At 45.7% G+C, this 21,681-nt stretch overlaps 1 protein-coding gene across 1 annotated transcript; it reads right to left on the reverse strand.

The window, feature by feature from the left end:
- Nucleotides 1-12,252: 12,252 nt before the first annotated feature.
- LOC111972566 (syntaxin-binding protein 6) lies at nt 12,253-21,634 on the reverse strand. The gene is made up of 7 exons (XM_023999577.2): nt 21,462-21,634; nt 20,647-20,806; nt 19,634-19,764; nt 16,112-16,436; nt 15,714-15,812; nt 14,793-14,965; nt 12,253-14,246 (listed from the first exon to the last, which is right to left on the reverse strand). The coding sequence occupies exons 2-7, from the start codon at nt 20,798-20,800 to the stop codon at nt 14,223-14,225; spliced, it is 906 nt and encodes a 301-aa protein (XP_023855345.1). The 5' UTR covers nt 20,801-20,806; nt 21,462-21,634; the 3' UTR covers nt 12,253-14,222.
- Nucleotides 21,635-21,681: the final 47 nt, after the last annotated feature.

Below are 21,681 nucleotides of genomic sequence, written 5' to 3' on the forward strand. Positions count from 1 at the left end.
TCCCCCCTGGCTCTCTCCATACCTCCCCCTGGCTCTCTCCCTACCTCCCCCCTGGCTCTCTCCCTACCTCCCCCCTGGCTCTCTCCCTACCTCCCCCTGGCTCTCTCCCTACCTCCCCCTGGCTCTCTCCCTACCTCTTCTGTTTGTGTTCTTTCCCCAGAGTTGGCCCTGGATGGACAGCTGCTGGCCAAAAATCACGGAGCTAAGCACAGCTCCGCATATTGTTCTCTGCTTGAGAAAAGTGTGTGTTTGTGTCTGTTTGTGTGCTGTCAGCATCTCCACGTGGCAGAGCTATGTCAGGGAGCAACAGCGGCTCTGTGATGTTGTGAAGGAAAAGACTGGGTTCTACCCTACACCCTTATATCAAAAAAGCTCTGCTTCAATATGCAAACTAGCACACCACCATTATGCACACTGTCAATGAAGCAATATATTGGGCATGCATTTTAATGCTACTATGGACCACTGTCTTACATAAATAAGCATGATGACTAAATGAGGTCTAAGTGTTCATTGTGCTGTGTTGCCGTGGGTGTGCTGTAAAAACAAACCTACACACGGWGTCTCATGTCTACACTACATACTGAACACCCCACCCTTCAACCTTAAGCGTTAAATGCCATTAATCTGGACCATGTCCATCCTCTATCCCCAGTCTCTGAATGTGCTTCCCCCCCATCCGGTGTTAATGCCTCACTCCCCCCTATCTGAGATATCTACTGCAGCCCTCAACCTCCACATAAAACACCCGTTCTGCCAGTGACATTCTGTTAAAGGTCCCCAAAGCACACCCATCCCTGGGTCGCTCATCTTTTCAGTTCGYTGCAGCTAGCGACTGGAACRAGCTGCAACAARCACTCAAACTGGACAGTTTAATCTCAATCTCTTCATTCAAAGWCTCAATCATGGACACTCTTACTGACAGTTGTGGCTGCTTCACGTGATGTATTRTTGTCTCTACCTTCTTGCCCGTTGTGCTGTCGTCTGTGCCCAATAATGTTTGTACCATGTTTTGTGCTGCTACCATGTTGTGTTGCTACCATTTTGTTGTCATGTTGTGTTGCTACCATGTTGTGTTGTCATGTGTTGCTGCCTTGCTATGTTGTCATCTTAGGTCTCTCTTTATGTAGTGTTTGTGTGTTTTGTCCTATATTTATAATATATATATTTTTTAATAATCCCAGACCCCGTCCCCGCAAGAGGCCTTTTGCCATTTGGTAGGGAGTCATTGTAAATAAGAATTTGTTCTTAACCTTTATTTAACTAGGCAAGTCAGTTAAATAAATATAAGTAATCCAATCACAGGGCACGTAACCAGGAAATGACTAAAATAACCAATAACGCTGAACAATAGGAAAGACCGATGGATCGCAGAGAGAGACAGAGCTTGGTCCCACTGTGACGGATACAGTACTGCATTTTATGTTTATACATGCACAGTGCATGTMTAAAAATCTAAGAACCTGTATTGGCATGTTAAAAGTACACAGTACTGTCCAATGTGTGGATTAATCATGAATCAGCCAATCAGATTACAGTTTAAAGCCCACACAGCGGCTACAGTCCAGACAGGCCAGTCAGAGCAGGGAGGGTTGAGTGTGGTGAGTCCTGATGACATCTGCATGGACCATGAAGCCCCCTTTATACTGCCCATGGTTGGGGGGGGGGTCACACACACAGGGGTGTTCGCCCTGTCACCGTGTAGTGGCGGTGGGGACAGGGCAGAGAGACCATGTAGTGGTGATAGATACGAGGCAAAGGGGTGTTGAGGGGTTTGTCATTTCAGGGCGTGATATGCGACATCAATGAGCGTGCGGTGAGCCTTGATGCTGGCACTTTCAAGCTCTCCACCCCCATCCTTTCCCTCTGTATCGTTAATCATATTGCCCTGCCCCCCCCCCCTCACAGCTCTGTTTGGAGCCAGTGCAGAGGCTCAGGGGCTTTTTTTGGTGCAGCAATGGAGCGGGGAAAAGACGAGCATGAAAACACCAGCTTAATTCTGTGATGTTACCAAACATCTGCTCAAAGCGGAGCGCCAAGCCTTACTCCTGCCTGCCCAGCATTGGGGGAGATGAGAGAGTTGGATCGTGTTCATTGCGGCACACTGTAGAATTTTTTTTCTCCCATGGAAAGCGAAAAGTAGCGTTTCCTATTGGACCAGTTTAGGTAGTCCCTACCGGTTTCAGTCAATTTCCCCCCCCCATTTGGTGCCTAATGAATATGACCCCACTTAGGAGATGGAGCAAGAGCCAGGCTGTTTTTGGTTTGTAGTTTCCATGTCATTCCCTTCCAGAGCCAGGAACAGAGGTGCCATGGCCATACACGGCACAGGCTCCCTCAGTTTTGTTCATTCTGTTGGTTACATTTTTTTGGGGATTCTCTGTAGTACTAGTACTAGCCACCTAGGAATATTATCCGCTTCGCTCCACAGGTAGTATTACATTTCATTTCATTTCATTACAGTACAACGGTTTGATTTGTTTGATCTTAGCAATTTTTTCTTAGCTAGCTACATAGCCGTCTTTGTATCAAAGATAATTGTGTAGTTTAGAGTAATTAGAGTAATTATCGAGGTTAGCTAGCCAGCTATTTTCGTCCTTCTAACGTAGTCAACACTGCTAGCTAGCACACTTCTACGAATAGCAGCACTGTAGAAACTATTACATTACAACGGAACGACTTGATTAGTGTAGTGTTAGCTAGCTACATAGTTGTCTTTGCTGTCTTTGTATCTAAGATAATTGTGTAGTTTGAGTAATTACCGAGGTTAGCTAGCCAGCTATTTTCGTCGCCGGCCGCCGTTCTCCTACCTAGTCAACACTGCTAGCTAGCCAGCTAGCCAACTTCTACCGAATAGCAGCACTGTAGAAACTATTACATTACAACAGAACGACCTGATTAGTGTAGTGTTAGCTAGCTACATAGTTGTCTTTGCTGTCTTTTGTATCCAAGATAATTGTGTAGTTTAGAGTAATTATCGAGGTTATCGAGGTTACCTAGCCAGTTATCGAGGTTACCTAGCCAGCTACACTTTCAAACAAAGTCAACAACGCAGCCACTGCTAGCTAGCCTACTTCCCAGCCAGCAGTACTGTATCATTTTAGTCAATAAGATTTTTGCAACGTAAGCTTAATTTCTGAACATTCGAGACGTGTAGTCCACTTGTCATTCCAATCTCCTTTGCATTAGCGTAGCCTCTTCTGTAGCCTGTCAACTATGTGTCTGTCTATCCCTCTTCTCTCCTCTCTGCACAGACCATACAAACGCTTCACACGCGTGGCGCTGCCACTCTAACCTGGTGGTCCCAGCGCGCACGACCCACGTGGAGTCCAGGTCTCCTGCAGCCTCTGGAACTGCCGATCTGCGGCCAACAGGCAGAGTTCATCTCAGCCTATGCTTCCCTCCAGTCTCGACTTCCTGGCACTGACGGAAACAAGGATTACCACAGATAACACTGCTACTCCTACTGCTCTCTCCTCGTCTGCCCACGTGTTCTCGCACACCCCGAGAGCTTCTGGTCAGCGGGGTGGTGGCACTGGGCATCTATCTCTCCCAAGTGGACATTCTCTCTTTCTCCTCTGACCCTCTGTCTATCGCCTCCTTTGAATTCCATGCTGTCACAGTTACCAGCCCTTTCAAGCTTAACATCCTTATCATTTATCGCCCTCCAGGTTCCCTTGGAGAGTTCATCAATGAGCTTGACGCCTTGATAAGTTCCTTTCCTGAGGATGGCTCACCTCTCACAGTTCTGGGTGACTTTAACCTCCCCACGTCTACCTTTGACTCATTCCTCTCTGCCTCCTTCTTTCCACTCCTCTCCTCTTTTGGCCTCACCCTCTCACCTTCCCCCCTACTCACAAGGCAGGCAATACGCTTGACCTCATCTTTACTAGATGCTGTTCTTCCACTAATCTCATTGCAACTCCCCTCCAAGTCTCCGACCACTACCTTGTATCCTTTTCCCTCTCGCTCTCATCCAACACTTCCCACACTGCCCCTACTCGGATGGTATCGCGCCGTCCCAACCTTCGCTCTCTCTCCCCGCTACTCTCTCCTCTTCCATCCTATCATCTCTTCCCTCTGCTCAAACCTTCTCCAACCTATCTCCTGATTCTGCCTCTCAACCCTCCTCTCCTCCTTTCTGCATCCTTTGACTCTCTATGTCCCCTATCCTCCAGGCCGGCTCGGTCCTCCCCTCCTGCTCCGTGGCTCGACGACTCATTGCGAGCTCACAGAACAGGGCTCTGGGCAGCCGAGCGGAAATGGAGGAAACTCGCCTCCCTGCGGACCTGGCATCCTTTCACTCCCTCCTCTCTACATTCTCCTCTTCTGTCTCTGCTGCTAAAGCCACTTTCTACCACTCTAAATTCCAAGCATCTGCCTCTAACCCTAGGAAGCTCTTTGCCACCTTCTCCTCCCTCCTGAATCCTCCTCCCCCCTCCTTCCTCTCTGCGGATGACTTCGTCAACCATTTTGAAAAGAAGGTCGACGACATCCGATCCTCGTTTGCTAAGTCAAACGACACCGCTGTTTGCTCACACTGCCCTACCCTGTGCTTTGACCTCTTCTCTCCTCTCTTCTCCAGATGAAATCTCGCGTCTTGTGACGGCGCGGCGCGCCCAAACAACCTGCTGCTTACTCGCTTGGTTGACATCCTAGGGCAGCGGATCTCGGGCTCACTTCGGTGCTCAGGATATTTTCTCGAAAGGGAGCTCACATATCTCTCTTCCTTGCCTTACCTTCCGCTTTGCATACCAGACGAAGGTCGATTGGTAGCCAGCGTCAAGGGATGAGTTGAATGAGCGAGGTGAGGTAAGGAGAAGGTCTCCGGAAATTGCGTCTGGAGAAGAGAGAGGGGTAGGGTAAGCGGCGCAGTGTTTGGCGGCCGTACCGCTGGCTAGTCCGTCTTTCGCTAATATGCGAGAGAGTTAGTCCGAGTGCTGTCCCCAGTTCTGAAAAAACGGAGAGAGACGTACGCAGAGCATCAGAGAGATCGCTCAGATGTGCAAACAACCACGGTGATCAGACGAGTAGCTAGCTGGTGACGCTCTCTTATCGAGATACTACTCGTCCAACGCTTGAACGTTGCTGTACCCTTGGTAGCATCTACCTGGCGATCTCTTTCAGACTATTGATTCTTTGACTTGTATCTTCAATCTAGTATATATTGCTAGAGACTAGTACATTACAAAGTCTGCAGCATCTCGGCGTTATGTCTAGTAGTGGCGGCGCGGAGGAGGATCAGCGGGGAGGAAAGTACGGCAAGAGTAACTCCTCAGGGCCTCTGTCATCGATGGCACGTATCTCACGATCTGGAATATTTGGAGTGGTCAGATAGCATGTTGATGACTGTGATATTTAGAGATCATACGCTACTGCAGACACTACATCGACGAGTTGAGACATATCTCGCGGCGTCGGCACGAGCGTTAGGAGACGTTGCATAACGGCATGACAGGATCGCGTCGGGGCCAGGGGGCGATGGCGGAAGATATTCTTGTCTTTCTCCGCCACTTCACGTGTCTCTCAGTCACTTGGCTCCGGCAAGGGCTCTCGTTTAGGTCTTGTGCGCCCCTAGGCTGGATGTGTTGAGCAGGATAGAGCGAGACAAGGGTCGCAGTCTGGACCCGGTCTATGAAGGTCTTAGAGGAGAGGTCATGAGTCCAAGTGATGCGATAGACGTAGGAATGGAGGAGAGGAGGACACGACAAGATTAAGCATAATCACGTGCCATGTTACTAGGTCTTGTCGGAAGACCAGGTGCGATCGCTCTCTGCATGTCTGGCAGACATATCAGTGTGGATGACGGATCACCACTCAAACTGAACCTTGGCAAGACGGAGCTGCTCTTCCTCCCGGGGAAGGACTGCCGTTCCATGATCTCGCCATCCCGGTTGACAACTCCATTGTGTCTCCTCCCAGAGTGCTAAGAACCTTGCGTGATCTGGCAACCACCTGTCGTTCTCAAACTAACATCAAGGCGGTGACCCGTTCCTGTAGGTTCATGCTCTACAACATTCGCAGAGTACGACCTCCTCACACAGGAACGACGCAAGGTCTAATCCAGGCAAATTGTCATCTCCCGTCTGGATTACTGCAACTCGCTGTTTGGCTGGCTCCCTGCCTGTGCCATTAACCCCTACAACTCATCCAGAACGCCGCAGCCCGTCTGGTGTTCAACCTTCCAAGTTCTCTCACGTCACCCCGCTCCTCCGCTCTCTCCACTGGCTTCCAGTTGAACTGCATCCGCTACAAGACCATGGTGCTTTGCCTACGGAGCTGTGAGGGGAATGGCACCTCCGTACTTCAGGCTCTGATCAGGCCTACCCCAAACAGGCACTGCGTTCATCCACCTCTGGCCTGCTCGCTCCCCTACCTCTGGGAAGTACAGTTCCCGCTCAGCCCAGTCACAACTGTTCGCTGCTCTGGCACCCCAATGGTGGAACAAACCCCTCACGACGCCAGTCAGCGGAGTCAATCACCACCTTCCGGAGACACCTGAAACCCCACCTCTTTAAGGAATACCTAGGATAGGATAAAGTAATCCTTCTAACCCCCCCCCTTAAAAGAGTTAGATGCACTATTGTAAAGTGGTTTGTTCCAATGGATATCATAAGGTGAGGCACCAATTTGTAAGTCGCTCTGGATAAGAGCGTCTGCTAAATGACTTAAATGTAAATGTAAATTATGAAGTTGGTTTTAGCTGGCCCAGATAGGTTCCCAATCTCCCAAACTCATAACTAGCTACCAAGAAGCCATTTCAGGCTATCAATCAAGTTAGAATAGCTAGCTTGTCTAACTGTCTTAGCTGGCATGCCAACTGGCAACGTTGCTAGACTTTAGAAAAGTAATTACTAAATTGTACTCAAGAGGTATGCTTAGACATGCATTAACATTTTTAAATATATATATTTTACATCAAATTCAGCATAATGATTATGGCTCTAGATTGCAGGAAAATGCTGTTTTAAGGTGTTTGAAAAATGCAAAAAAAATCTGCCCTTGGGGGCTTTCATTCAATCGAAAGGCATTAGAGTATTTTGGGAGTTATTACAACAGTCCATTTGTCACAGCGACCATGTTTCATTGCCAGACATCACAATACCACAACACAAAGTACTACCGGTATAGATTCATTAGGAAATACTTGTCAATATTAACATGTAAAATGTGTTGTCACTAACACAATAAATGAGGGACATTCCTGACTAGACGCCTGGTTACCTTGGCAATGAGGCAGTGGATGACCTCAAGACCATGTCTGAACCTGTCAATTCCTGTACCGTGTCCTGCCCATGACCCTCACGTGCACACACAGAGGGATAGATATGTGCATGGACACATGCAACCACAAACAAGCACACAGACAAGGTCGTGCACAAGCGCGCACTTCACAAATCAAGGTCTGGTAGATTAAGGATGTTCTCTTTAAAGCGGCTTAACACTGAATGTTATTCACCTGAACTATCCTGGTGCCTAACAGCTGGATATGAAGGACAAAGGCTGGGATGTTTTCACCTAGAGGGAGGAAGAAGGACAGATTTACTAGAACAAACTGTGAGAGAGAGCGAGAAACAGAAAGAGAGCGAGATGTAGTGGAGAAAGATTGAGGAACAAAGGTCGAGAGAGGTATTGGGAGATCAGGAAGAAGAGATGAGTAACACAGACAGTTACCTGTCTGGGGGTGCAGGCTGCCAGAGCTCAGAGGGTGGGCCGGGGGAGGAGGCTGAAGGTGACCAGAGGTGTGTGACATCTGTCTGCCTGGCTGGCTGGGTTGGTGGGTGGCTGGGAAATGGAGAAGGCCCTATGGCCCCACCGAGAGGACAGTAGCAGCCAGGGCTACTTCTGCCATAAGAGAAAACACACACACACACACACACACACACAACCGCAGTACTGCATTCTCTAACAGCCACACCGCCAATACAGGAGGTGGGCCAGCTGTAAGGTTTTATCTTACTGTACTCTGACTGACTCACTACGAGTCCTCTGTGACGGTATTGTGAGATGTCACACCACCTCCTGGTATGATAAATGTGATGATCACAGGTTCCGAGCATAACGTTCACAATTGTGTTCAACTGTATAGATTCGAGGCCAGTCCCTTGTTATAGTGACCCGACAGGGAGTTCTGTAAGACTGATGTTCATTCCCGGGCTGGCTCTAGCTAACCTTAGCAAGCATGCTTTAAATTATGTTTTAAATCATTTGCAGACGATTTATATTATAGATTAAAATCTCAAAATTGGGATTTGAATTATTTGTCATATGTGCCGAATACAACAGGTGTAGACTTTACCATAAAATTCTTACTTATGAGCTCTTGCCAACGATAAAGAAATAAAACGAAATAAAAATAGTAACACAAGGAATACAATATAGAATCATGGAGATACATACAGGGAGTACCAGTACCAGATCAATGTGCAGGGGTAATGGTTATATAGAGGGAGTACCAGATCAATGTGCAGGGGTAATGGTTATATAGAGGGAGTACAGATGAGAATGGGCAGGGGTAATGGTTATATAGAGGGAGTACCAGATCAATGGCAGGGTAATGGTTATATAGAGGGAGTACCAGATCAATGGGCAGGGTAATGGTTATATAGAGGGAGTACAAGATCAATGGGCAAGGGGTAATGGTTATATAGAGGGAGTAAGATCAATGGCAGGGGTAATGGTTATATAGAGGGAGTACAGATCAATGTGCAGGGGTAATGGTTATATAGAGGGAGTACAGATCAATGTGCAGGGGTAATGGTTATATAGAGGGAGTACCAGATCAATGGGCAGGGGTAATGGTTATATAGAGGGAGTACCAGATCAATGTGCAAGGGGTAATGGTTATTATAAGGGAGTACAAGATCAATGGGCAGGGGTAATGGTTATAATGGGGTACAGATTCAATAGTGCAGGGGTAATGGTTATATAGAGGGAGTACCAGATCAAATGGGCAGGGCTAATGGTTATATAGAGGGAGTACCAGATCAATGTGCAGGGGTATGAGGGGTATGAGGTATTTGAGGTAGACATGTACATGAAGGGTAAAGTGATTTGGGGACAGCCCTGACTTATTCTCAATAGAGTTTCAAATGAATGCGTTGTCAAGGACAATTCTGTAAAAAAAGTGTGAGCACCAATAAAATCCCTTTCTCACAAACCCTATGATTGTCAGACAACGTAAACCTTCAGAGCACGGGTCACCTGTTTAAATCAAGACAACAACCGGCTAATCCCTAACGTGGACATGAACCCTCCATGTCATCACTATATCACCTGTCCTCAATGTGACCCACCATCTATGACCTGTGTGTGAAGAGGCTTGTTTGTGACATTATATTACAGTTCATATATTGTGTCCTAGGTGGGGTGTGTCTGTCGGTCCTCCATACCGTTGTAAGATGTGGACAGGGGAACTGTACTGCCGAGATGGGTTTGAGAACCCTAGACACAGATAAAACACACGTCAAATCTCTCTCTCAAACAAATTCCTATTTTTTTTTATCCTCTCTTCACACAAAGTTAATCTGGAGCGTGTAAGAGGGGCCTCAGATAGCTGTCTGGAAGAGCTCCCTCTGCTCCTCTAACAGCTCTTTATAGGTTAAGTTTCTCTGTTCTGTCGTCACAGAGGATAAGATAAGAAATGTTTGGAGTAAATCAGATTTTTTTTTTTAACTATTAAACTATTGGAGTTGTGACACAGAGATTGAATGTGTATTTTGGCATTCTGCCTACACAGCATTCTGTCTAGCCATTTTCACCTGTATTGGAAAAGACTGCTTGGAGCCCTATGTTTTGGATTGAGGGCATTGRTGTGTGTGAGATGTCCTATTTCAACCAGAACATCAGAGAGAGCGCTAGTCCTTTAGTCTGTAGCCAGATGGTCTTCATAGAAAGCAGGTGGAYAATTCTCAGGTGCTGGGAATAAGTCTCAAATAAGGAAAATGTCTGTCTATACATTTCTGCTGATTCAAAAGCATTGCTCTGCTATTAGAATTGTTAGTGAAGGAGCATTCGGGCTCCCGAGTGGAGCAGCGGTCTAAAGAACTAAGTCTCAGTGCTAGARGCGTCACTACAGACACCCTGGTTCGAATCCAGGCTGTATCACAACCACCATGATTGGGTGTCCCATAGGGCGGCGCTCAATTGGCCCAGTGTCGTCCAGGTTTGAAATAAAAAATAAAATAAATAATTGAGCTTCAAGAGACAATTCTGTTTACATTCTACTGTTTGGAGGGGGGCCAGTCTCGCCCTATTAACATCCCTTAACTACACAGTCACCACTGCACAGCTGCGCCCCACAGTGGTACACTAGAGAACTATAACCACTTATTCTGACTAACAAGAAATCATGATTCATTTAATACAGTACATTTACAATTCAGTCATTTAGCAGACACTCTTATCCAGAGCGACTTACAGGAGCAATTAGGGTTAAGTACCTTGCTCATGGGCACATAGATTTTTCACCTTGTTGTATTACTGTAGCAGTCATAGTGATGACAATATCACCAAAAGCTTAAATTCTCTCCCTGGTTGTTCATTAGGCACCAAAATAAATAAAATGGAGTTAAACAGGGAAGAACCGCTTATTTTTGTTTTCTGTTGAAAAACACTTTGCCACATTGTGTCCAAATGAATACAATCCCTGTGTCCCTGGCCACTAGTCATGACACAGCGGTCTGAGTCAGAGTTAAGCCAGACTTAAACCAAGAGTCCTTGAGATGTTAACATCCAAGGAGGACTAGGCATGGTCAATATGAGATCCATGCAATGTCACTGCGTCTCCATGGCCACCAAGTCACGACCGGCCCTTCTTGCTGATACGTCTACTTTAGGCATCAGGAAATCTCCTTCGTCGATAGGACAATACTGACACTTCCTGGTGTGACCATGAAGGTTAAAAACAGATTAGCCACAATGTGATATTGATGAGAAAATCATCAATTACATGATGGTACTAAAGGAGCAGCTATGTAGTTTATTTACATTTTGTAAATACAGGAAGTCAGGAGCCTTGGCTTGTACGAGCCAGAAGCACTCTTGGGTCTGAAGGCGATCTGTTTCAGTAGCGTGGCAGCTTGATGTACAAGTACACCCCCTGGACAGGACGCTAGTCTATCGCAGTAAATACAGTACCACATACAATGATATGATCCACAATTTATATCTCAGTCGTCTCTGACGGAGTGTCTGTTCTGCCCTGTGAGCACAGGCGTTGGCATTTCTAAGACAAATAAACGTGTCCTCATGCATTGTATCATATCAAATTTGAGGGGTAGCCCCGACTGGGACTCAAACCAGGTCCAGCGACTGTCAACTCACCAACTGATACACCAAGAGGTCTGAACCGCTTGACGAAGTGTCTTGGTGTTGGCTTAAGGTCGCTACAGTATAAGTGCATCAATACTGTAAGTACTGTATTCTCCAGATACCAGAGCTCTTTTCATCTGATCTATAGATGGTGACCAAGCTGCCTGGATATACAATAGAGCAAAATATAGACAGGTGCATGAAATCAATATTTTCCAATTGATTACGGAATAGTTTCACATTTCAGTCATTTAGCAGACACTCTTATCCAGAGCAACTTACAGGAGCAATTAGGGTTAAGTGCCTTGCTCAAGTGCACGTCGAGAGATTTTTCACCTAGTCTGCTCAGGGATTCAAACCAGCGACCTCTCAAATACTGACCCAACGCTCATAACCGCTCATTGCCTGCCTGTTAATGGTTTGGACAGTGGGTTGACACAGAGTTATGACGGGATTGAGCAAATGGGTAGTAACGATCAGGATCCCAAAATATTCCAAGCAAACATTTCCTTTTATTCAACAGTCATTGGTGAACATTCACAAGAAACCGTTCTTACCACAAGCAATCTACATGATCTATAAGAACACAGATGTGTTGTATTATATGCAACAGAACGACATGTTTAAAGAATACCCCATCACAAATTACCTTAAGTAATAATGTCACTTGTGATGGCCAGTGGATCAGATTTAACTGCTGTTTGAGCACCCTCTAGTGTTCAGAAATAAGGCAAACAAAATTCAGGTACTGTACGTCTCTCTATCCAGGCTACTCAATCCTGTTGTATCTCACCTGATTCCACTTATCAACCATGTAATTATTAGAATCGGGTGTGCTAGATTAGATTCAGAGTGAAAACCTACAGGATGGTAGCTCTCCAGGAAGAGTGTTGGAGAGCCCTGCAGTAGGCCCTAACAAAATGAAGACACAGAACGTCAGACGGGTCCCATTTCATTTATTGGCTCAAAAAGAGGAGTGTTAAGGTCATTGAAGTTCTCATTAAAAACAGTACAAATCTCATGTTAACATTGACATTAAACAGAGCTTCAAGGACTGTTGTAAGACTATGTTAAATARTCAGCATTTCTAGGAATAATAACATCAGTTCATGGTTTCAACTCCATGATCAGAATATAAAAAAGGTAGTGTAGGCACTTTTCAACTAATCTAGATTCTAGCCAATCTTTCATCAGATCACCAACAGTAACATAGCAACAGAAAGCATGCACAGTCAGGACAAGTGCCATCTTAGGATTTGTCTCCTTAGTTAACTGCCACAATTAAGTCTCATTCAGATACGAGTAGTTGAAAGACAGATTAGGCTTCCCTCTCACTCCATGACAGGTTAAGCATGAAGTGGGATATGTTGTCCCAGTTGATAAAGCATATCAATTTATTTAGTTATTAGTGTTGTGTACAAAAAAAACACTATTAGGCATCGAAATAAATTCAACAACCACAGGCCTACGCAAGAGCACTCAACTAAACCTTACAAGCCTTTCTGACCCTCATCACTAACCAACTCAGAAGTCTCTTCTCTACAGTGGCCTTCTGAAACGTCATCACATGAACCTCGTCCCCAGGCTCAATTGCTACCACATAGAGAGCCGGCTGTGTGGACGAGATTATGATCACACACGCAATTCTTCACAGTCAACGTTCCATATCTTGCTTACAACCTCACCTAGAAGAGCCCTGGTCTACATACACGAACCCACCATTATACCGGCTGTACTCAAGTCTGACACGGAACCAGCAATTAAAGATTGAAAGGGCATGAGACATGTAATTACGATACATATGGTCCAAGAGACAAAAACACATGACAAGACAAGGGATCAATGACTCACACATGATTAGACAAAGACAATAGACAAGGATCAGATAGATTATCAACTTGAATTTGGAATAGTGATCAGTGACTAATCAATGGTTTAAATAGTGATTAATGACTAATCAATGAATGATGCAAGCAGGGAGAGGGTAGTGGAGGAATTTAGCAGTGAAAAATAGTGGAACCAAATTAAAGCAAAACAAATTATAGTGCAATATAGGAATCCATACAATAGTCATATTTAGAAAGTGCCAAGAAATCAAGACTATACTTACTAAAGCATCACCATGCAAAGAAAATAAAAAACATTTCACTAGGTGTTCCTCATACCCCTGTACCAGCTAGCACAAAACTAAGGCAATAACCTGAAATAGCCATACTTACATTCAACTCCATTCAAACATTAAATGACTATGTAATTCGTACCCCGACATAGGTAAAATGAATTCTCCAGTATCAATCTAAATCAAACATTCACCAGTTGCTCTCTATGCGTGTGCCTGTTCACGGTCATAAATGAACAATTCTTTGTGTAACGAGCAAAACCACAATTGAAATATACTTCCATAGTGGAGAAGACACGTGAATTCTGAAAAGCTTATTACTGAGAATTCATATGCCAATATTAAAATATCTAAAAACATGTGAAACCCCCCAAATCTAAAGTCTTCATCAGAGCACAGGCTACTGAAGCAGGGAAGACAAGTATCCTCAAGCAGTGGGAACATTGTGACAACATTGCCATCCAGTAAACCAGCTAGCTATGCCATGAAAAGACACCGTCATGTGATCCACAGGTCCCATTCTGGAGGTTAAAGGTCATTCTTAAACTCCGAGGTCCATAACTGGGCCGTCCTCCCCACTGCCCGTCTGTAAAGGTTTCCATGTCCTTTTGACATAGTCAATGTTCTAAGAGCAAGTACCACAACCCTCCACTCCTCTCAGAACATCGTCCACTGGGTTTCAACTAAACTATGCCTCACTCCAACATTAGTATAGAAGTTATTATACATAGAATCAACAGGTGAATTAGGGCCACGGACGCCAGGAGCGGACCCACAGGAAGAGATGCCTCTAGTTTGAATACTTCAGAGCCAGCTAGAGGAGRAAGAAAGTCTCATCATTTTCACATTCTAGCTCATTTCCCCTGAAATAAAAAGGTATTTTCTCTTTGATGGGCCACTTTAAAGCATTCTAGGGCCTAATAGTTTTAGATGAACAATGTCATCCAATTACATAAACATTTAATGAGTTAATTACCTGTGTATGTTCTCATCAATGAGAGTGTTACACTGGTATACTTATAATGCCTCCTTTCCAAATGAAGAGATAATTATGAGGATTGATTGGCTCACAATTACTGTAAAACCTAATGGTGTGGGGGTGTTGGTAGCCCTCTGGCTCTCATTGGGTAGGTGTTCTAGACAAGGTCAACTACACAGCATAGTGTGGAATGACACTTCATAATACATGTTAAGTTGCTCATACGTCACGAGCATGGCTGGACCAAACGCAGAGGGTGAAATCAAACTTTCACCCAACTGTGTGTGGTGTGTTAGCGTGTGTTTGTGCGTGTGTGGTGTGTTAGCGTGTGTGGTGTGTTGCGTGTGTGTGGTGTTGATATTTAACAGTGCAACGTCTCACCTTGTGGGCAGTGTCTGCAAACTGCTGGGCTTTGTGCATCAGGTCTACTGTCTTGTCCTCGGCACGGCCCAGTCTCTGCCCACGCTCCTGCAGGGCCTGGCTTGCCCTCTTGACTACACTAGCCATACTGCCCCCTGGGGGGCGCTGCCCACTGGGACTTGCTCTGTGACCTGCTGCACAACACACACAGAGAGACAGAGAGACAGAGAGACAGAGAGACAGAGAGACAGAGAGACAGAGAGACAGAGAGACAGAGAGACAGAGAGACAGAGAGACAGAGAGACAGAGAGACAGAGAGACAGAGAGACAGAGAGACAAGCACTGGTCATGACCACACACACCAAAGATAGGATACCTAGATGGGTTACCCAACAGGTATAACACTATGTTACAACATCCAAGAGCCAGAATCAAAATGTCGATCTAGCCATCTTTGCTTTCTTTTATTCTGAACTAATGTTTGTCGAGAGAGAGGTAACAATCTGTAGGGGGGGGCTATATCATGCCACCTGGACTGGTCAGCTTAGGAGAGAGACTGCCCTACATTTGCTGTTGGTCTGCATCTCTATGCCCTGCTACTGCCTGGCACCTCTCCCTGTGCCACACACACACACACACACGTCAGTTGGTTCCATGAGGAGCCGCGTTTCTTCTCACTGTCTCCCTACCCCGCAGACTCAAGGCCAGCCTTTGTTATTTTAGCAGGAGGTTTGGACACAAAGTCGCCACTCAGCTAGCCGCAACCTCATAGAAGAGCCATTCTCTACTGTAGCGGAGAGAAGTGTTACAGAGGACAATTGACAAAACCATCAATCGCCTGAGAGAGGATTAGGAACATGAGAATATAAAGGATACAGCCATAGGCTTACCACTAAGGTTTGTCCTTATATTATTGAAGGTTATTTTGTTTTGTACCCTTACCTCCAGCCTGAGGACTGCTTTGTTTTGAAACCATCACCTTCTTCATGCGGTTGAAGAAGACCTTGCAACGGTAGATGACCAGATTCACAGTGCAGGCATCTGTTAGAATGACACCCAATGAGACTGCTAAAAAAAGCTGTATCATAACCATGATCAATAGGGCAAATAGACAGTACAGAATCAAACAGGAAATTGGAGTCCATGCCATATCATGAGGATAAACCACTCCTACGGTCTCAGAATAATGCAAAATGATAGCTGGTCCAGATTGCTCCCTAACACTTCCCCTAGGTCAAAGTACGTCGATCTGCAAACATGGAAGGGTTAGGACCAAGGGGAAGGGAGTGAATTARGACTGACTGTTGACAGACTGCACTTCTCCTTTCACACCCCTTTACCTCCTGTGAGTTTGGACTGACAGTTGACAAATTCAGTCTGGCGGGGCCTGGGACCCACTGTGCTCTTCCGTCTAGCCTGGGCCCCTGGACCGCCTCTTTGGCCCCCTTGGGACCCCGGGCTAACCTGGGCCCCTGGACTAGCTCTCTGGTCCTTCTGCTGGTCTCCAGCTGGGCTACCCAGGCCACCAGGGACCCGCTCCTTGCCCTCCCAGTAGGTCTGACAGGCGTGGTACATGATCTGGATGAAGATGCACTTCTCTGCCGCTGAGCTGGCCACCCATTGGTCAAAGGCGTTGTCGAACAACAGGTCAAACTCTGGGCAGTCCTGTGGGAGATACAGACAGGTATACAGATGAGGGATACAAGGGTATACAGATGAGGGATACAATAGAGAGATCATAAGACAGTAGAGGAGAATAGTGTTTGTCCACTTCCGGCGCCGACCGAGATGGCCGCCTCGCTTCGCGTTCCTAGGAAAATATGCAGTATTTAGTTTTTTTTATGTGTCATTCCTTACATTGGTACCCCAGGTAATCTTARGTTTCATTACATACAGTCGGGAGGAACTACTGAATATAAGAGCAACGTCAACTCACCATCGGTACAACCAGGAATATGACTCTCCCGAAGCGGATCCTGTGTTTTGCCTTCCACCCAATACAATGGATCTGATCCCAGCCGGCGACCCTAAACAACGACGCCGTAAAAGGGGCAAATGAAGCGGTCTCCTGGTCAGGCTTCGGAGACGGGCACATCGCGCTCCACTCCCTAGCATACTACTCGCCAATGTCCAGTCTCTTGACAATAAGGTTGATGAAATCCGAGCAAGGGTAGCTTTCCAGAGAGATATCAGAGACTGTAACGTCCTTTGCTTCACGGAAACATGGCTTACTCGAGAGACGCTAACGGAGTCGGTGCAGCCAGCTGGTCTCTTCACGCATCGCGCCGACAGAAACAAACATCTTTCTGGTAAGAAGAGGGGCGGGGGTGTATGCCTTATGATTATCGAGACGTGGTGTGATCATAACAACATACAGGAACTCAAGTCATTCTGTTCACCTGATCTAGAATTCCTCACAATCAAATGTCGACCGCATTATCTACCAAGGGAATTCTCTTCGATTATAATCACAGCCGTATATATTCCCCCCCAAGCAGACACATCGATGGCCCTGAACGAACTTATCTGACTCTTTGTAAACTGGAAACCACACACCCTGAGGCTGCATTCATCGTAGCTGGGATTTTAACAAGGCTAATCTGAAAACAAAACTCCCTAAATTCTATCAGCATATCGATTGTGCTACCAGGGCTGGTAAAACCTTGGATCATTGTTATACTAACTTCCGCGACGCATATAAGGCCCTCCCCCGCCCTCCTTTGGAAAAGCTGACCACGACTCCATTTTGTTGCTTCCAGCCTACAAACAGAAACTAAAACAGCAAGCTCCCGCGCTCAGGTCTGTTTCAACGCTGGTCCGTCCAATCTGATTCCACGCTTCAGAGCTGCTTCGATCACGTGGATTGGGATATGTTCCGCATTGCGTCCAACCACAACATTGACGAATACGCTGATTCGGTGAGCGAGTTCATTAGAAAGTGCATTGACGATGTCATACCCACAGCAACGATTAAAACATTCCCAAACCAGAAACCGTGGATTGATGGCAGCATTCGCGTGAAACTGAAAGCACGAACCACTGCTTTTAACCAGGGCAAGGTGACCGGAAACATGACCGAATACAAACAGTGTAACTATTCCCTTCGCAAGGCAATCAAACAAGCTAAGTCCCAGTATAGAGACAAAGTAGAGTCGCAATTCAACAGCTCAGACACAAGAGGTATGTGGCAGGGTCTCGCTTTGAGGACAATACAGTGCCACTGAAACAGCCCGCTACCAAAAACCTGCGGGCTCTCCTTCACTGCAGCCGAGGTGAGTAAAACATTAACGTGTTAACCCTCGCAAGGCTGCAGGCCAGACGGCATTCCCAGCCGCGTCCTCAGAGCATGCGCAGACCAGCTGGCTGGTGTGTTAAGGACATATTCAATCAATCCTATCCCAGTCTGCTGTTCCCACATGCTTCAAGAGGGCCACCATTGTTCCTGTTCCCAAGAAAGCTAAGGTAACTGAGCTACACGACTACCGCCCCGTAGCACTCACTTCCATCATCATGAAGTGCTTTGAGAGACTAGTCAAGGACCATATCACCTCCACCCTACCTGACACCCTAGACCCACTTCAATTTGCTTACCGACCCAATAGGTCCACAGACGACGCAATCGCAACCACACTGCACACTGCCCTAACCCATCTGGACAAGAGGAATACCTAGTGGAGAATGCTGTTCATCGACTACAGCTCAGCATTTAACACCATAGTACCTCCAAACTCGTCATCAAGCTCGAGACCCTGGGTCTCGACCCCACCCTGTGCAACTGGGTCCTGGACTTCCTGACGGGCCGCCCCCAGGTGGTAGGGTAGGTAACAACATCTCCACCCCGCTGATCCTCAACACTGGAGCCCCACAAGGGTGCGTCCCTGTTCACCCACGACTGCGTGGCCATGCACGCCTCCAACTCACTCATCAAGTTTGCTGACAACACTACAGTGTAGGCTTGATTACCAACAACGACGAGACGGCTACAGGGAGGAGGTGAGGCCCTCGGAGTGTGGTGTCAGGAAAATAACCTCACACTCAACGTCAACAAAACAAAGGAGATGATTGTGGACTTCAGAAACAGCAGAGGAGCACCCCCCTATCCAATCACTAGCCACTTTAAACAATGCCACTTAATATAATGTTTACATATCCTACATCATCTCATATGTATATACTGTACTCTATATCATCTACTGCATTCTGCCAACTTTATGTAATAGATGTATCACTAGCCACTTTAAACTATGCCACTTTATGTTTTACATACCCTACATTACTCATCTCAATGTATAGACTGTAACTCATTAGCATCTACTGCATCTTGCCTATGCCGTTCTGTACCATCACTCATTCATATATCTTTATGTACATATTCTTTATCCCTTTACACTTGTGTGTATAAGRTAGTAGTTGTGGAATTGTTAGGTTAGATTACTTGTTGGTTATTACTGCATTGTCGGAACTAGAAGCACAAGCATTTYGCTACACTCGCATTAACATCTGCTAACCATGTGTATGTGACAAATAACATTTGATTTGATTTGATTTTAGTGGACCAAACCAATCCCCCAGAAACACATGGGTCAGAATCCTGGTGCTCCAAACCCAATTCAACCCTTTACCCATCAAGACCTGATTGGCTCTACTAGTCTAATTAGCCCCCAAACCTCACTGATTCTCATCCATTCTGCTTTGAGAAACTGAACATGGCAGAGGGGGCTAAGGAGAGAGGAATGAAATGGATGGGTTTGGGATACAGGGCTTCCAGAGAGTCTAGGCAGTACAGGCTAAGATCCACAGAAAAAAACACATAAATAACTACACAGAATATCACATCTATACTAACTCTATGATGACATCACCTTGTTGGGGTCGATGCCATCGACCTGGCGGAGCTGCTCCACGCTCCACTGTGACCTCCTGGTGAAGGGGGCAGAGCCTCCAAACTGCTTGACCTTGGTGATGAGGAGCTGGGCTGGCCTCTTATTGGTCACTGGGGGATTAGGAGGGGTCATGGGTTAGAAATATGAAACCCAAGCACACATCATATAACCCCAAAATATCAAAGTAAATCTACACAGTACTACAATGAAGACAGGATATAAAGAATAGATTTAGGATTCACTTTCCACTACTAAACGCGTGTTCAATTTTTTACAAACATTGGACACACACACGGGACCAGTCACCAGTCACCATCACAGATCAACAAACAGACCGCCAATGCCCATTCTTCTTCAGTGGATTCTCTTGTTCAAATGATATGAGGGGTTGTAATGGGGGGGGAGACTGGCAGTGCCAGCTGAGGATACTAGTCACTCTTCCATCAGTGGTGTAATTGGGACGGGGTGAAGAGTCAAGGGACACTGGGGCAGTGAATGCCCATGGCTCTGGGTGACTTCATCACAGTAACAATAGCTACTATGGATGGAGAGTGAGTGACACTGAACATCTATATAATATTCAAGTGATCCTTCCTGCTCAATTATAGGATCCATGTCCTCTGACAACATCAGACTCAGTGGTATTAGATAGCCAGCATCACAATGTCCTGACTGCAACACAATGAATACCTCTGCATCCTTCCAGTCAGATAATTCCACCATGAGATGGTTAAACAATGCAGCCTTTTAATCCTGAACAAGAGAGTTGTTGATCTGCTGTGTATATATACAAGTCCTGGATTTAAAATTCAAGTTACAATGGTCCCATCTGAGAGTAATATGTTACAGGAGCCTACTTGACAGACAGATCTATGTCTTAGAGAAATATGTTACAGGAGCCTACCTGACAGATGTATGTCAGAGAAATATGTTACAGGAGCATACTTGACAGACAGATCTATGTCTTAGAGAAATATGTTACAGGAGCCTACCTGACAGACAGATGTATGTCATATATTCTCCCTTGCCTCCAGTGGGCAGAAAGGGAACCTTTTTCCTTTTTCTCCTCTTAACCTCCACAGCCACGAGTATCCTCTCATCCCGGGGGGAAAACACTTCCCTGTTGATAACTGACTGGATATTCATAGTGATCTGGGAGTAGGATAGACAATAGACAAAATATACAGACAGATTGACAAGGGAAAATATTGAGTATTTTACTCGTGAGTCACATGCTTAGTGTATTGTCTTCCAAATGAATAACATCTTATGTGAAAGGTTAGCTACAGAGTGTTACACCAGATAATGGTATTTAACCAAAGATGTGTTTGTATTCAATTACTGGGAGTTACAGGGTAGGTAGTTTTTAGTGTAGCGCAGAGATTTCTTCATGGAGCAAAACAAGAAATTATTTAAATAACACAACATTTTCTAAATTCAAAAACGGACCACCTGCAACTGGCCACTTTACGAGACCCGTGTTTCCATAAATCAAGGGACGAAGACAGTGTCGCAAAAGTGTTGCACCAAACAGTACCGATCCTGTAACTCCCAGTAATGGATACCAAAACTCTTCGGTTAAACCACATTATCTGGTGCAACAATCTGTATTGTAGCTAGTGAAAGGTAAACGTCACACCTGTTAGAGTGTGAGACGCATTAAACTGATTCAAATTAATGTGTCATGGGTCCTCTTTATTCGTTAAAATTTGATTACATTTATCATCATCAAAATGCTTTATCGATTATTCTTTAGTAACCCGCGACATACAACTAAGAGAGAAGAAAGTTGTATGGTATACAATACCTTTTTTGTTGCTTTACTCCACCAAGATGCAGAAACAGCTGATTACCGATCGACTCGTATAACTGTCAGGCTGCCCCCTCTAATCAACCGCAACAAGGTTTACAATCCGAGTTAAATTTCTACTCTAGAGCATTGCGGAGAAGGTGACACTGTGTGGAGACCATCCCATTTGAACAAGTTAGAAGTCACGTGGGGAAATTGATTTATTGGCTTGAATCTC

The sequence above is a fragment of the Salvelinus sp. IW2-2015 genome, linkage group LG14 (genome assembly GCF_002910315.2).
Source record: "Salvelinus sp. IW2-2015 linkage group LG14, ASM291031v2, whole genome shotgun sequence".
Taxonomy (NCBI): Eukaryota; Metazoa; Chordata; class Actinopteri; order Salmoniformes; family Salmonidae; genus Salvelinus; species Salvelinus sp. IW2-2015.

What these genes read in the sequence shown, in the direction of transcription:
- LOC111972566 (XM_023999577.2), bottom strand. Translation starts at nt 20,800, where the DNA reads ATGAATATCCAGTCAGTTATCAACAGGGAAGTGTTTTCCCCCCGGGAT. An exon ending in TCAGTCCAAACTCACAGGAG is followed by an intron (nt 15,813 to 16,111) that starts GTAAAGGGGTGT and finishes TCATTCTAACAG; the next exon opens with ATGCCTGCACTGTGAATCTG. An exon ending in AAGCAGTCCTCAGGCTGGAG is followed by an intron (nt 14,966 to 15,713) that starts GTAAGGGTACAA and finishes TGTGTTGTGCAG; the next exon opens with CAGGTCACAGAGCAAGTCCC.